The sequence below is a fragment of the Hermetia illucens genome, chromosome 1 (assembly GCF_905115235.1).
Source record: "Hermetia illucens chromosome 1, iHerIll2.2.curated.20191125, whole genome shotgun sequence".
Taxonomy (NCBI): Eukaryota; Metazoa; Arthropoda; class Insecta; order Diptera; family Stratiomyidae; genus Hermetia; species Hermetia illucens.
Window position 1 is genome coordinate 162879627 of NC_051849.1, and position 17486 is coordinate 162897112.

Sequence of the window (17486 nt, forward strand, 5' to 3'; positions counted from 1 at the left end):
GTTACTTTTTATGGTTTTTATATTACAAATTACTTTTCATGGAAAATTTGGGCTATCAACAAGCGTCTCTATTGGATTGGGACTTAAAATTCGCATTTTGAAGTCAAAGTCGTTTTAGGCTTTGGACCAATGGGCAAATATTTTGCGTCATCCATATTCGAGGAAATTCCTACACTTCAAATACTGCATGTGGTGCTGATTTGATATTTTCTTTGATATGATAATACGCAGGTGTATTTTAATCAGTTTACACTAAGCCTCTAAACACTTAACACAACAAACGTGCATTTTAGCTGGTGTGGTGTCTGGTGGATAAAAACAAAATTTGTAACAGAAAAGCTAAAATGCTGGGATTTTCTGGGATTGGCGTAGGTTTGAAATTTTCAGGCCATTGGAGAACAACTGTGACTAGAGGTTTTAATTGATCTTTAATGTGAATTTTGAAATGACGCGCAAAAATAATTATATTTCCTTGTCTTTTTCTGGGAGAAGGGCGACTGGGGTCAGACAGTGTAGTAGTTAGACGCTACAAGCAAAGTTCCTTGTCTGTGCATTTCCGCAGGGCGCTTACGATATGCTTCCTTGCTAAGAGCATCACCCCATATCTCCACGCCCTAGAGCAGAACTGATTGCATCGCGCTCACGCCTCGTTTGCCATTAGCCAACTTAAGGAAGAAACTCCAGCTGCAACTATGTCCGCTGTAGTTTTGGTTTGTTACGAAAAACTCGTCGTTACCGATAAATTACATTTAGTGGAGAATACCATATTTCAAAAGCTCTATCCTACAACGTAGGATAGGAAACGGACGAAGAAACATTGGGCATAAGATAATAAAAATTATAGGCGCTAAATGAAAAACCTAGATACTTAGGAAATAGAATAGGTTCACTTACATCTAGCCAGGACCAAAAATGTTTGGAGCCAGGTTATTCGCAAGGGTTCTAATTTAGAGAGCTCATTTGCAATTAACACAGCTCCGAGAGTTTTTTTTTCCTTTCCAGAACTATGGATGCCTGGTAATGGATATTATATAGCTCGGCTGATCTAGACGATTATTAACAATGGTAGTTATTCCCTTATAATTTTTATTTAATGCAATTATTTAGAGGCAAGATGAGGATACTATGAAAGTGGAGAGATCGCAACTAAGAATCACCCAAAAAATGTAGGGGTAGAGGTGACTCTAAGAAAATTCGATAAGTAATCAAAGTGTTATGCCAGGAAAGGCAGTTGCTTTTTGTTTTATGGGAGATGTTGCAGTCACATCCAGATAGTTTTACTCTTCGTTACTTATACGTGTTCCGCATCCATCTGTCATTGCCATGCACACTCATCGTTTTTAAACGATTTACTATCATGTGAACACTTCAAAGCACCTGGTATGGATGGTATCTACCCAGTCATGGGGGGTGTTCGTGGACATTGAACGACTGTTTTACTGTGCGCCCTTCCGAAAGCTCTGCGATGTCGCCAGAGAGCATGATGTTGATGAAACTTTAATTAAGCGGATCTACGCTATGCTGACGCAGTGATTGCTGTGTGCTGAAGTGGGTGTTGGTCGCTACATAACAACAGAAGCAATGAAAGGGTGCCCTCAAAGAGGTTCCCTATCGCACTTCTGTGGAGTATGCTGATCAACTCACTACTACGCGAACTGCAAAATCTGCGAATGCATGTTCTAGCTTGTGCGGAAGACGAACTTGTTAGTGGAGATCTCGGAATGGTGTATAGAAATACATACTTAAACGGCGTTGATTTGATTGACAGTTGTTGCCTCACGGGTCGACTTTCAGTAAATTCAAATAAAACTACAATGGTATTATTTACAAAAAAGATTAAACTGCATGCTCTTTGTTCAAGGGTGCAACCCCTCAACTCTCCGAAGAAGTGAAATATCTTGGAGTCATTCTAGACAAGAAGCTTCTTTGGAACAAACATGTAGGGATAAAGATGCGAAACGAGCTCTCACAGCCTATGAACTGTGCAGGCGGACCTTTGCCTGGACATGGGGACTTAGGCCTCAGGTAGTAATGTGGATATATGTTGCAATCATTAGGTCGATGTTCGCTTATCGATCCGTAGTGTGATGGGTTTAGGTGAAATAAAAGAGTTTTCGCTGTAGACTAGTCACACTGCAAAGAACTATGTGTCTGGGTGTTACCGGTCTCATGAGCACGACATCCAGCGCAGCTTTAAATGTATTACTTGATTTGCAGCTCTTGGGGTTTATTTATTCAGAGCACTGCAATGAGAGCAGCTCATAGACTAATTTGATTAGATCTGTGAGGAAACGATGGACGTGGGTGGCACAGCGCATTGGGGCGTTATTGGGAGAACTGAATCTATTGTTGGATCCGCATACGTCTGTTTGGTAGAAGATATGGGTTATCTTGAAACGAAGAGAAAGCGTGGACGAACCAGAAGAACCAGGATATACTGACATCTTCTACACCGATGGCTCAAAAACGGAAAAGGGTTCTGGAGCAGGAGCCTACCTCTCGAATGAAAACGAGAAGTGGGCTTTTTCCTTGGGACAGTATATGACGGTCTTTCAGGCTGAAGTGTAAGCGAACCTAAGGGCGGCAAGCTGGATGATTGACGAGCGATTGAAGGGCAGGCCCATTGCAATCTCTAGCAATAGTCAAGCTGTATTGAGGAGTTGAGCGAGATTAATTCAAAAATCGTACAGAAATCGATTGAATTCTTTTTCTAGATTCAATACCGTGGAACTACTCCGGGTAGTCCGGTCATTGTGGTGTAGAGGGAAATGCAATTTCGGATGCTTTAGAAAAAGAGGGTTTAATTTCCTCTATGGCCGGACCAGAACCAGAAATTTGGATCTCAGCAGCATTGGCTAATGCTGCTATCAAAAACTGGGAACGAGCTCCCCATAATAACAGGTGGCTGAGCCTTAATGCTGCTAAACACACTAAAACTTTTTCTGTCAGAACCAAACAAACATACGACAAAGTTTATCCTGACTTGCAGCAGTATTGTGGGCATTCTGAGAGATCATAATTCACTAGTTGAACATATGTTAAGAATAGGAATTCTCCAAGATGTTACGTATTCTTCCTGTAATGAGTGAGCGGAATCTACGGAACATTTTCTATGTGACTTTTGGTGCTGATGCTCTACAACTGTGGCGGGTAGCATCATATCCACTAACGGAAATCCTGCGATACATAAACGAATCCGGGATATTCTGTTAGGCGGAGAAATCGAGTACAGTGGATCAAAAGAGTCTGAGTGCTCAGAGGCTTTGCCTCTCCCCCATCTTAAACACACACACAAACGTTTTGGGAAAAGAAAATTTTGAATTTGGTAGGATCTCCATATACAAAAAAGATGAGTGTAAAATATATTTTTAATGAATATAGTTAGATATATAGCGGATCAAATTGTGAATGTGGACGGTGTCTGAATTTTAGACGCTGTTTCCGAAAGGAGGGCATGGGCACAACATAACGAATGATGTTAAGGTAACTTGGCGAAAAGTCGGAAAAATATCTAAAAAAAACTAAATATCTAAAGATTTTCTTATGTTGCTTTATGTCTCAGCATACATAATTGACTGTTAAGTATGTAGGTTGGATGGATTGTAAGTTAAAAAGGATATATAGTAGTCATTCACCCCTTGGGGCATGGCACGTGAACCACATTTGGTGCCATTAGACACGCTCCGCTGAAATGCGCTTCAACTCATTCTAGGATTCCCCGGGAACCCTCCACTACACCTCCACTGTTCTGCGCCAAGTGGTCTTGGGGCGACCCACTAGCCGCCCATCTTGGGGGAGTAGGTTCCACTGCATGGTATAGCCAGTAATGGAATTGTCATTATTTCTTAATATGCGAATTATCCATTGCTACTTCCGCTTTCTGTTCAACTCATCCACCGGTAGTTGACCTATTGTACTGTACCGTTGATTATACTGACCAAGTTCTTTGTTCAAAATGGTAGCAGGCCAGAGTACTCCAATGACAGTAAATAAGTCTTCACGAAGGCTTGGAACTTTTGAGTTGTAGTGGTGGTCACTTTCCGTGTGCTACTACTATATAGCAGCACAACTTGATCATGGTGTTGAGTTAACTGCATTTCCAAATTTTAAACATAGCAGCGGAGGCGGCATTTAGATAGATGCCACAGTCGGCAAAAACTACACTTTCTAGTTTTCTTTTGAAATCACGTTTGTTTTGTGTTGGAGGAACAATTTTTATCCTGTTGAGTTCCACCTGTTGGTTCTTAGAAGTACCTGGTTTGCGCGAAAAGCGGCCCACAAACAAACGTGGGTCTCTTCAGACGGGACCACTTTCAACCAAATTGGCGACATGTTGATCGAATGCCACCATCTCTCAGTCTTGATGAATGTCAGAACATATACGGGGGCCAATATAGACTTCGCAGACGGAAAAATGAAACCTGGGAGAACCAACAGGTCTGTGAACTCGAAAAGTGCAAGGAGCAACCGCACCAGGTGCGGAAGTTTTACCAACAAGTCAGCAGGATGAAGCCTTACACATCTCGACGTTCATCCTGCCGAGATAGAGAGGGAAATCTGATTTCCGACAGAATGGGCATATTAGAGCGATGGGTTGAGAACTACTGAACAATCAGAACATCGGCGACTTGGAGGTCCCGCCAACTGAAGACGACGGACAAATACTGCCACCACTAAGTATAGAAGAAACAGTGCGTGCAATTCATCGGCTTAAAAATCTTAAGTCGCCAGGTGCCGATAGAATTACAGCCGAATTGGTTAAATATGGAGGCGACCAATTACACCAAGTGGTTCATCAACTTGTGCTCATGGTGTGGGACAGCCAATCATTGCCTGGCGACTGGCAAATAGGCATGATCTGTCTCATAAAAAGAGAGATATCACACAGCGCAGTAATTATAGAAGTATCACGTTGTTGAGTACCATGTATAAGATATTCTCCGCTATCCTGCTAGGCCGGATAGTCCCATTCGCTCAAAACATCATTGGCCCATATCAAAGAGGCTTCCCCCCAGGCAAATCAGCAACAGATCAGATTTTCTCCGTGCGCGAAATGATGGAAAAACTGCTGGAATATGGACATCAGTTGCACCATCTCTTCAACGACTTTAAAGCCACCTATGATAGCATAGCCAGATTAAAACTGTACACCAACATGAGAGAATTCGGTATCCCCACGAAATAGGCTGACCCTGACCAATGTGCGAGGCCAGATAAAAGCAGCAGGATCACTCTCAAGACCATTCGACATCAACAACGGTATACGACAAGGGGATGGAGAAAGTGATCCGTGATGCTGAGATAAATGCGATGGGTACGATCCTCTTTAAATCCACCCAACTACTGGCCTCTGCTGACGATATCGATATCATGCGAAGAATCACCCGGGACCTACAAATTGCCTTCATCATCAATGAAGGTAAGACAAAATTTATGGTGGCAACGTCAGCCCCAATAAACAACCAACCAACAACATCAAATCGCACTAGCCAAACGGGAAGAATAAGGATAGGAGAATACAACTTTGAGACCGGTCGAAAATCACAACCGATAACAGCTACGAGCCTAATTCAGGTTATAAAAACTTTTCCGTTCGAAACGTCTCACCATAGGATCAAAGCTCTTACTGTACAAGACAATGATCTTGCCAGTCCTAATGTATTCCTCGAAGATTTGGGTTCTTAGCAAGAAAAATTGCGAACTCTTGGCCGAATTCGAGAGAAGAATCCTCCGAAGAATTTTTGGCCCCTACATGAGGATGGACGATTCTGTAGCCTACACAATGACGAAATCTATGACCGATACCATGACCGTCCGATTGTGGATAAAATCCGGCTCAACAGGTTGCGGTGGGTGTGTCACTTAATCCGTATGAATGGGGATGATCCTGCCCGGAAAGTCTATAAGGGGTATATTTATATTAGAAAAAGAAGACGAGGCAGACCCTGCCTGAGATGGGGCGATGGCATAGGTCAAGACGCCAGACAGCTTTTAGGGATATCGAATTGGTGGACCTCGGCGCAAAACCGGGATGTCTGGAGCTCCTTATTAAGGCAGGCCTAGACCGGATACTGGTTGTTGCGCCGTTGATGATGATGATGATGAGTATTATGGGACAGTTGCAGCAGATTTTGGCCTCTCATATGACTAGTGATAGATAGGTTGTTGTCCTCTGAAGTATTACATTAGCCATTTTCCTTGATTTTGGTTTACATTCCAAGAAGATAATGTTTGAATCTAAACACAGTCACTGGCATGCTCCCCAACAAATTGATGCTTTGCATTGAATTTTAAACCTGGAGTATATAAGTCATCCACATAGTCTCTGTTTTCAACGAAGTTACGCTTCGGTTTCATTATCATCGCAGTTAATGCTAACCAGGTGAGAGGACAATACAGGAAGGAACATCAACGTCCATGACGAATCGTTGAATCAGCCAAATCAAAGGTAGTCATATAGTTATGAAAGGTAGTCATATAGTTATGAAATGCATTATATGCCGTGTTTTGGAGAAACGCTTATTACTAATAGATGAGTATGTCGCCTAGATAATAGAGATTTTATTTATAATTATGTACATACACGTGTCTACTACATATAAGAAAGACAATTAAATGGCAATATTATAACTCTTGTTAAGTAACTCTCAAAAACATCACGATTTCTAGTAAACATGGAAAAATACAGAGAAAATAGCAAAAGCTACTGTTCATACAAGTAACCTTCACTAGAATTTCTCGATTTCAAAGTCAAGGTAAAGAATCTGAGATATTTAGAGGCAAAAAAGCTGGTGAGTGCGTAAACAAGTTATTAGCGGGATTAAGATCGAACTCTGATCTAGTGGAGCATTGCATTTAGGCACATTGTGGGAATACGTGCCGCAGACGTAGTACATCTAACCCTTGTATTTATCTGTTATCTGTATGAGTATATGAACCATTCCATGAAAATGAAGCGTAAAGATTGAATTCTTGATTGATTCAAACCATTCATGATTTTATCAAATCATTATTCCAATAGTTATTGTCAAGGTAGAATTGAGGGTCATGCAATTTATGGTAATATTTAATAGACACGTTCGATAGTTGCTTAATTGCTAGTAATTATAGTAGAATACGGAACTGGCTCGGAGAAAAGATCTCACGCAATTGCTATTTGTTGCTTTCAAACAATGAATAATATTGGTTTATGGTCACTATGTATGTACTTCAGTCTTAATCGCTATCGTTTTCTAAGATTTATGGGAAAGTGAAAATTATATACGTATTGTTCGATAGTTCCCGGTTTGACGTTGGGAAAGCCTTTACGCTATTTCAAGTACATTTTCCTTGCTGATATCTGCATATTACATACATATGTGTATATGTTCGTATATTCACGTCAATTTGTTTGCATTTTATCATTAACTCGGAGGTGCTCTATTCTGGTTTTACAACAAGGCCGCACTGGATACTTTGAACTCTAGTTACACTATCTTCACCTGTAGTGTCATCTGCGTTTGCACACCTCAAATAAAGCTTGAGATGGCCAAAAATGTTTAGTGCCAACGAGGGAAATTTGAATATTTCAATAACACGTTAGTAGAAATATGTAAATTTGCATCTTTGCACATGGAGGGGGAGATATGAACTATTAAGTGCTAGCTCCTTTACTTATTTTTATGACTAAATATTTAATGTTCGAATGAATGACGTCAATTAGCCGTGTGTATTTATATACTTATATACGTATGACGAATTTCTGCCTAAAAGTGATGACATATTGCACCGTAATTACTGTAGGCGTGAAGTAATAGAAATTTGAGGGTAATGTACTCTATTTTAATAGAAGGTTTAAAAAAGAAGAGAAGAGAGAAGAAGTTTATGCCTATGGCAGTTAATATTTGGTAAATTGAGTTTAGTTAAGGCGCTCTTCTACCGTCAAGCGTAAACTTCAGGCAAAACTTTTGGGAATTAATACAAAGCAGTCGCTGAAGAAAATCTAGTGATATTTTTTTGTGATAGTGATTTTTTTATTTAATTGGTACATGTTTTGATTTTTCAAAAATATACCCACCCTTTTTTATATCCTTGAAATGTCCTTGCCATAGTCCTTGTCGAAATATCGCTTGGCAAAAATATGCTTGATTTTATATGAGAGTTTTTGACCTTTTAGAGCCTGCAAAAATGGAACAATTAAAATTTTCAAAAACCAGCCCCGGGAAGTCAAAATCGGTTCAATGTCTGTCTGTTCGTCCGTCTGTCTGTCACACGCACTTTTTTCAGAAACGGCTATACCAATTGATACGAAATTTGCTGAGAAGGTGGGAACTGTAAATGCCCAGACATGCAGTGAGTGATATCCTTCTACATTGAGATTTAGGGGGGTCCCCATACATGCAGAAGGGGGGTGTACACATTTTTTTCACCGTATGTAGTCATGTTGGTTATCAAATGTACGGTCTCGATTAGTACTTTTCGAAGCCGGTGAGATTTGTTAGAAAGGCGGGGGTGGGAGGGGTGGAAAGTGATGATTTCTTTAACGGGTCCATTCTCAGAAACTACACAACTGAAAAATCCGGCATAAAGCTGCCTCTATATGGTGCCCAGGCCTCAAAATACTCTCCATATCGATATCTGCTCAAATTGAGTTAAGTTAATAGTGTATTACCATATTTTTGGGGAAATTGAGTAAAACCCCTCCTAAGTTTATCTCAGAGCTATACAGGTTGGTAATAGTATAGAATATAATATGAAGCATATTATCCCCAAGTTTGATCAAAATGATACTATTACTAACAAAGTTACAGTAGCTCAAAGTAGACTTCACCGTGTAGATTTAATGCAACTAAATATCAATATCCCAGTAAAGTGAGTAGTCTAACATGCTTAATGCATATACATAACGGGCTACGTACCAATGGGATAGTTTTGCACTCAAATCTACTCACAGAAGAGACAAACAAAACCTTTCATACCTGAAGCGCCGAGCTTCCGGTTTCCCGACTTGTTTATTAAAATTATCGCAACACTCATCATCATGGCTAGAACTAGAATTTTGGAGATTCGTTGACATTAAGTCCACTTTTCCGATAATTAAAAAAAAATTAGGACAATTTTGAAACTAAATTTTTTAAAACCTGCCAAAATTTTATTTTTCAACCAATTTCGTTAGTTCCATTTCGGGTCATAACAAAACCGCATTTACACTTTCACATTTACACGGGTTCACACTTTACTTAAAAATGCAGGAGAAATTGGAGCAAGTCTCAAAAAAGGGCACTATCTAATACAACCCTGCGTATAACAACATCAGTCGGATATATTTTTAAAGTTTTTTGTCAAACAAAATCTTATTAAAATCGGTTTACTGTCTGTCTGTCTGTCACATGCATTTTTCTCGGAGGTGGTTACAGCGATTGACACTAAATTTGATGAGAAGGTGGGAACTGTGAACGCTCACGCATACATTGAGTTACATCATTCTACTTTGAATTTGAGGGCCACCCATACATGTAGAATGGGATCTACATTTTTTTCACCAAATATGTGATATCAAATGAAAAGTCTTGATTAGTACTTTCCGAAGTCGGTCTCAGTTTTGACATTTGCTGGAAAGGTGGAGGGTGCGGGTGATCGAAAATGATCATTTCTCCAACCAATCCATTCCCAAAAACTACCCACCGAAAAATCTGAAAAAAATCAAAAGGCCGCACCAAGCCTAGATTCCGACATACCCTCTATGCCGACAAGAGTTAATAGCAGTAATAGTATATTACCAACATAAAAATAAAATACTATAATTTTTAGTAATTGGCTGTAAAACCCCCCTTAAGTTCATCTTGGAACCACGGAGTTCCTACCAAGTTTGGCGGAACTCGCACTATTGGTAACAAAGTTATAATAGGTCGAAGTTGTCGCTTCTCCACAAATTTAAGACTTTGGATGTCAATTCTCACGTAATATATCCATGTATTACGTGCTGGGTACTCATGGGACAAATGCACGCTCGAATGGCTTTATAGAAGAAATACACAAAAGTTTTCATACTTGAAGCGCGCAGCTTCCGGTTTCCCGACTTGTTTATTTTTATTTCATTCTTTTCCTTCAAAATAAAAAAAACGCAAAAAAAATGTTATTTCATTTCTGAGAAGTCACAATTTTAAAAACACTCTACTAATTAGGGTTTGAGTGTGATAAGTGCCCTTAAAGATAAAGTATGGTATAAAATATGATTGCAGGAACTTACGATTGAATCTGCAATGCCAGGGCCGTATGGTTCTTCACTCTTACTAAGAAAATGTATTCGGTTGACGGCATCTTCCATACGGCTCTTTGTTGAATCCGGGCCCCTTCTGCAGCGTGACTGACCCTACGTTCGGGGCGGTCCATATATTTATTGTCTCCCATGGTAATCCCTAACACGTCCATACCTTGCAGGATGGATAAAAATCTTTGGTTGAAGATCATTACTGCTAAGTGCGTATCAATTTGACACTGATGTGACACTGATTTGAGGTAGCGGGATTGGTTAATGGTGAAAAACCATCGGAGCTGGTGAAAGTTTACCAGGAGGGCAGAGTTATCCCAAAAACCTGAAAAGATGGCGGAATTGCGGAAATTTGGCACTTTTATTGGTATCAACTCATTTTCCTTTCTTACAACCAGCGTCTTTCCAATACTCCGTTCGGCAGTCCTTGACAATCACCTTTGATTAACCGATGACTAATCCCCGCCAGCGTCCCACCTCAATCTTACCTACAATATGACTTCCGTGTTGGCTGAAAAAATTGTTGGATGCATAATCGAGGCTCCTCGAATAGACCTTGACTTTTCACAGATTGTCATAAAATCTATGCCAAAAATTATCAATCTTTGCAACCGGTATATTTTCCACTGTAGCGGTTCACAGGCGAATTTCTGTGAGTAGTCAAATTTCTTCATCCAGCTCACTTCAGATGATCCTGGATAATGTGATCCTTGATCTTGTGATGCTGTGTCAGTAGATCCATATCACTGAATTGTGTAGCGAACTAACAGAAATCCGCCCCATGACTTTTATTTAATTATGTATATTCGATGCATATCTATAACGTGATGCATATTGTTCTATTTCTAAAACTGGGCTGACTCTTAGCACGAACTTTTGGTCCTTTTGTACCTCGTTGAATATTCCAGAACTGAAATTCCATGATATCGTCTTTATTTTTTTTTAAAATACATTTTGCAGAATTCAAATGTAAAAGTAACCGACATTTTTTTAATTTTTTTCAGACAGGAAAGAAATTCTGCATGACATATTTGGAAAATTCCCAGGATCTCAGTTGATTGCCATTATGGGGCCATCCGGTGCAGGGAAGTCTACCCTACTAGATGTTCTGTCCGGTTTTAAAACAACAGGGGTTGAAGGAAACGTTTTAGTCAATGGCAGAAGGAGGGATTTAAGTGAGTATGCTCTTTTTGGAAAAGATAAATGTTGTCGCGTAAGAGAGCTGGTGTAGCAATTACGACATAAAGGCCAGTTTGTGAGAGCTAATTTCAATAATAATTTGAGTTGATTGACTTTTACGTCCTCATATATGGAACAGTTGGTACTAAACCTTCAGAATGATCAAAAATAAAAGTCCAATTCTTAATTGAATTTAGTTTTATTCCATAATATTGCTGATCCATTCGATAATGCGAAAATTTACTATATTTTTTAACACAGCCGCATTCCGAAGGATGTCATGTTACATCACACAAGACGATCGTCTTCAACCTTTACTCACCGTACTAGAAAATATGAGGATAGCTGCTAATTTAAAACTAGGGGAAAATGTGTCTTATGAAGATAAAGAGACCAGAGTAAGTAAATTGGTTCATTTGGCCACAGATGGTTTCTCATTAATTTTTTGTGTCAAATTCACAGATTGAGGATATTTTAATTGGACTAGGTCTATACGAACATGATCGGACTTTAGCAAGAGATTTATCAGGAGGTCAAAAGAAGAGACTGTCAATAGCACTGGAAATGATAAGCAATCCAACTATTATGTTTTTGGATGAACCCACAACGTAAGTACTATTTGTTATATTCATTATGTTAGGTATTGACTTTCAGTTGCCTCTAATTAACTCGATGCAGAAACTGAATCCTCCCATTGCTTCTGGGAATTATTCTGGGGTTTATTATCAAATCATTGAACTTTGCAGAGTTGGTTGTTGGCAGTTCACGAGTTTTATCTTTCTGTAATCGGTCCCAATAGTCACCAAAATAGTCGTCGTTAAATTCTCCTACAGTATTTCGAACATGATTCGCAACCATCTAGTAGCATATATCGGATTATGGTTTGATGGATACAACATTTTTAAGCATGCCGTCTAATTGAGTTATATCTGTTTTTTAGCTTCAGTAGATTGAGCTTTTGCTGTTCCTAGCCAGTTATTTTAGTCACATTTTTGAATTGCGATTACAATTGTTCCATTGCCACATATGCAACTCCTTGGGAATTGCTATCGAGAATTTTTTGTTAGCGTTAGCATATACGATTTAGTACCTTAGTCCTTTTCCATGCCCCCATCACCCGAAATGGATTTGTCGCCCTTTGTTAATGTATGACCTATGCACTTCTTCTTCTTCTTCTTCTGATCAACATCTCCACAGGTAACTGGCGATTACGCAGTATGGAGTTACACATTCGAATTAAAGTCAGATCAGAATACTTCGACCCCACCTTATTTGTCAAAGTTTCTATTTCCCTGATGCAACAAGATACCTGCGTCTACTGAACTTGCCGTGAGAATACCTAAGCCTTTCAGCTAAGCTTCCCTCCGAAGAGACGGCGTTTTTCTGGCAAACAAGGGTGCGCCCTTACGAGATCCTCACCGGGGGTGTAACTCTAGTGGGCTGGCTTCTTATAACACCACAGCCACCTCGAGTTCAACTCCAACGTTGAACGCATACGAAGCATGAATGGACCGTTCCGCAACCCCGAGGTATGCATTCGCTAAAGATTCCTCTTAAGCCGACACAATCGACCATTCGATCCATCCCCTGGAGTCGGAACGCACTCCAAGATCCAACAGCTTATGCCACCCTCCTATAAACCGGGGAATCGTCCTCCAATAAATTGGCTTGTTAAAACTTACCTTTCTTCCTCGAATCCTTATAAATCCTTTAACTTAATCACGTTATTGGTCCAAAATATTCGTACCGATGCTTGATTTGTGATCACAGAACTAATTGAACTCGCAAAAGTACATTAATCTCGCGCTTGACGACTTTATCAACAGCCTTGTGCCAGGCTGCTTTCAGCCGACGTGCCAGACCTCAGTACGCCTACTGCATCACGGCCAGTAAACCATTGTGAATACAGCGTTTCCCGAGGTTTCCCTTTGGCCATTTTGGTATTGGCTCAGTCGACAGGGTTGCTGCCCCGTTTTTCTCGTCGCCACCTTGAGTACCCCTGATTGAAAAAATAGTAAATTTCCATACTATGCTGTCCTTGCTAAAATATCGCATAGTATTAGAGGCTTACGGATTATTGAAGACATCAGTCGTATGATCAGCAAGATAATTTCCCCACTGTTGAACGAAAGCTACATCTTGTAAATGAGCGGTGTTGAACTCGGGGGGGTTGAAGGTCTCCTACCCTGTAGGAAGTATCGGAAGCGACACGTAAGTGAAAGTAAGCGACCATCAGATGGTAATCCCTTTCGAGCCTCTTTTGCTACCGAAAAGTCATGCTGTTCAGAGTGTGGTCAATTAGATTGCCTGCACGCTTCTAGTTAATGAAACTGACTCGCTTTATAGTAGGTTCTGCATGAAAAAATGTACTGCCAATACGAAGGCTGTGGAAGCTGCAGAAATCGATAAACTTTCCACAGTTCCATTATGGTCATCAAGACTCTGTTTCCCCATCCCATGTCCGAACAAGGTGTTGGCAAGACAATCGCTCATAGCAAGTCTCTTTTCTCTGCGTTGGGAGTTTCTGTTGGTGCGTAACACTCATTGAACTATTGAAATGAACCGACTCCCAGGAAATGAGGGCGCGCCTTTCAGTTGCCGTAAGGGCAGTCATTCATCGATTGGAAAACGATTTGGCCAGCTAGCTGACCTGAAAGGACCTTTGGGATGAGACCCTAGGCCGAATAGGCCGTTAGCTAGTGGACACTTTTCACGGCCAGGGTTTTGTAAGGGTGGTATGACGACATTTTCTTGATTCATTTTTCCGATTCCGTATCGATTAGGAAAAATATTTAAGAAAGATTGACCGTTATGAAATTTTGTAAAAATATTTTTGAGATAATGTACAAAAAAAGTTCTTCAATTTCCTGTATACAACCACTCAGTGATGCCATCTGGTTTGCTGTTCTTATCCAAGGTAAGGATAACGTTTCTGTAGCAAGAAACGCTCGAAATCTCGATTTTGGTAGCTCACGAACTTCTACCCATTTTAGTCGCCTTTTACGATAAGCAGAAAATACCTTGAGTAAATTTTCAATCGCTACATCCCCAGTCACTATCTCAAAGGCGAAATAGTTTGACAGGAAATACTATTGGAAGGCTCCCTATCCTCTGAGACGCCCGTTCACATTCAAAGGCGCTTATACTGTAATGTGCTCTAATTCAATAAAAAAAATTATCTAAAAATGTAGTTTTTTTGTATAATTGTATATGGTAACTAAGTTTGTATGTTCCTTACTCCCGCAAGATAGTCTATGTCCAAAGAGAAATTAGTTCGATATTTTCTCCCGAGTACTGAGATGCGTTCCGCATAGTGGTTTTTTGAGTCAATAGAACAGAAAGAAATTAGGAGCCACTTCAGACGAATTCGGTGATTGTTGGGTGTCCACAGTTTCCATCTTCGTACCAAATATCGAGAATAGTGGTAACCGTTTCTGAGAAGGGTGCATCTATTTTACATAGAATCTTAAAAACAGAGAATACTAGGTGTATTGGTTTTCGCTTTAAGGTGAACTTCGTTGTAAAAATACTGCCATATTGAGCGTTGGGAGAACTGTCAACGTTATATTATAGAATAGATACTAAATGACAAATTTGAAATCCAATCAACTAACTAATTTTCGCTATTTTGTACCTTTTTTGTTATATCACAATTCCTCAGGTACATTATATATTTTGTTCTTTTTTAGCGGTTTGGATAGCCATTCCTGCACTAAAGTAGTAGAACTACTCAAAGAACTTGCCAGTCAAGGCCGAACTGTGATCTGTACCATACATCAACCGTCAGCAAAACTGTTTCAAGAATTTAATCAAGTATACGTCCTGGCAAGCGGAAATTGTGTATATCAAGGAGGTACAAATAATTTAGTTCCATTCTTGGATTCTGTTGGCCTGCCATGTCGAGAATATCACAATCCAGCTGATTACAGTAAGTAGACAAATATGTATCTTGAAATCCTTATGTTAAATATCCTCCCCTTGATGTTATAAATTGAATATATTATTTTATTATATAATTAGATAACTATACAAGTATAGTGGGGCAGCAAGAGCCTCATTAACTAGCTTGGATCAGACATGTTATAAGATTCTGATTTCAGAACGCTGGGGCTTGGAATTTACTTATAATATATTTTGGGAATTGCCAGGTTAGGTATATAGCAGAAGTTGAATGAGTGAAAGCCTTTTATATAAGTTTAAGATTTAATAATTTATTTATTTAAATACTACATTTGACCTGCATCTCATTGTGGTGTTCATAATGTGCTGTGAGTAAACCGACTCTTCTACCGAGTGATTGCTCCACTTAACCCTCTAGCAATTAGCTAACTTTTAGGGAGTAGATCACTTCCCCAGGAGAGAAAGGTAATTAAAAGTTTTAATACCAGACAAATGTCTGGAAGTAATTGCCACCACCACAGGACTCCCCTACCAGTGATTGAGTGCAAGGAAATTACGATGGTTCCGCTAGCTGTGTCGTGATGCCAGCTGTGAATCTGTTGCCTTGTTATTGTTAAATTATTGGTAACGATCAGGGAACCTAATCGGTTTGCCATATTTCGTTGAGTTTGCCATTTCAGGTTGTTGAACAGGAACTTGAACGGTTATCCGAATGTCTCTCTCGCGAGTGACCATTGCTATGGAGCCTTCCTCTTGTTGGTCCTAGATCGGGTTACCTTCGATATCGTCGGCCATCGCGTATGCAGGCTTGAGCCGATTAATGGATACTGTAATATGCATACGGTGACTTCAACTTTAAAAATTTATCCGTTCTACTGAGTATTCTCTTTGACCATCGTTAAGGATGAAGACATGGCTTGTTGTTCCTATTGACTGCACGTAACATTTGGAAGCATTGTCTCAATTCGTTGGCTAAATTAGACGTGAATACCTATTTGTTGTTGGACTGTAAGTCGAAAAATTCGGTTGGAAGGCGTAATGGCTGTCCATGCACTATTTTTGCTGCAGTTGTGCCGAGGTTTTCCTGCCAAGCTGTGCGAATGCTTAGAAGCATTCGACAGGCAATGCTTCCGTCCAACGACTATTGTGGTATCTTATTACTGCTTTGAGCTGCCGGATGGTATGCAATAGTTCTGATGTGGGTTGCACCGATTAGGTTGCTGAGTTCTTGAAACAACCTCGATTCAAACTCTGTTCCTTGATCTATGGTGATCCGAAGTGGTATGTGGTGTGTGTTGGTAGTTCTGGCAACTGTGATGGCTTCTTGATCGGGGAGTGGTGCCACTTCCCGCCGACTTGAGAAACGGTCTACCATGGTCAGGCAGTAGCGTTGCCCCTCGCAATAAGGCAAACCATAAGATCCAGATGAACGTGCTCGAATCTAGATGATGGTGGCGCAGAGGTCCCTACTGGTGCAGTCACATGACGAGTCATTCTTGATCGGTGACAATCATCGCAACCACGCGTCCAATCTCTGCAATAGGTCTTGATAGATGAAATACATACCATGACATACCTCTTTGTTACCAGTTAAACGGTGGCGTTTGTTCCTGGGTGGGATAAGTAGTGAAAGCTGTTGAAAACCGTTTCTCGGAATGGTTGAGTGATGTAAGGTCGGATGGTACCACCATCACACTATAGCTTGCAGCTATCACCCGAAACCTAGAATTGCTTTAGTTGAAGCTCTGTGTTTCCTTTTTGTAGCAGTTTGAGCTGTTCGTCCACCGATTGATACGCTGCAAACTCTGCATAATTGATAATTGTAACTCCTCAATGCGCGATAATGCGTCCTCGACAATGTTATGGCAACCGGATACGTGTTGGATATCGGTGGTAAACTACCAAATATCATCTAGATGGCGAAATTGACGTGGTGAGCACTCGTTATTTTTGTGGAAGGCGAAAGTTAACGGCTTGTGACCCGTAGAGATGGTGAACTCTCTTGCCTCAACCATATGACGAAAGTGTTTATCGCTAGGTACATGGCCAGTAGTTATACGCCCCGTATTTATGTTTCGATGATTCGAGCTTTCTTGAAAAGAAATCCAACGGTTGCCAGCAACAATTGATCCGCAGCTGGAGAACTGCTCCAATCACG

At 40.3% G+C, this 17486-nt stretch overlaps 1 protein-coding gene across 2 annotated transcripts in view; it reads left to right on the forward strand.

The window, feature by feature from the left end:
* LOC119648946 (ATP-binding cassette sub-family G member 4) overlaps positions 1-17486 on the forward strand; it is a 72630-nt gene that overhangs the window by 46065 nt on the left and 9079 nt on the right. For both annotated transcript variants that reach the window (XM_038050865.1, XM_038050873.1), the window contains exons 3-6: positions 11254-11424; positions 11690-11826; positions 11891-12036; positions 15118-15356. In XM_038050865.1, the coding sequence (XP_037906793.1) occupies positions 11254-11424; positions 11690-11826; positions 11891-12036; positions 15118-15356 (693 nt within the window). The remainder of the gene's footprint in view (positions 1-11253; positions 11425-11689; positions 11827-11890; positions 12037-15117; positions 15357-17486) is intronic.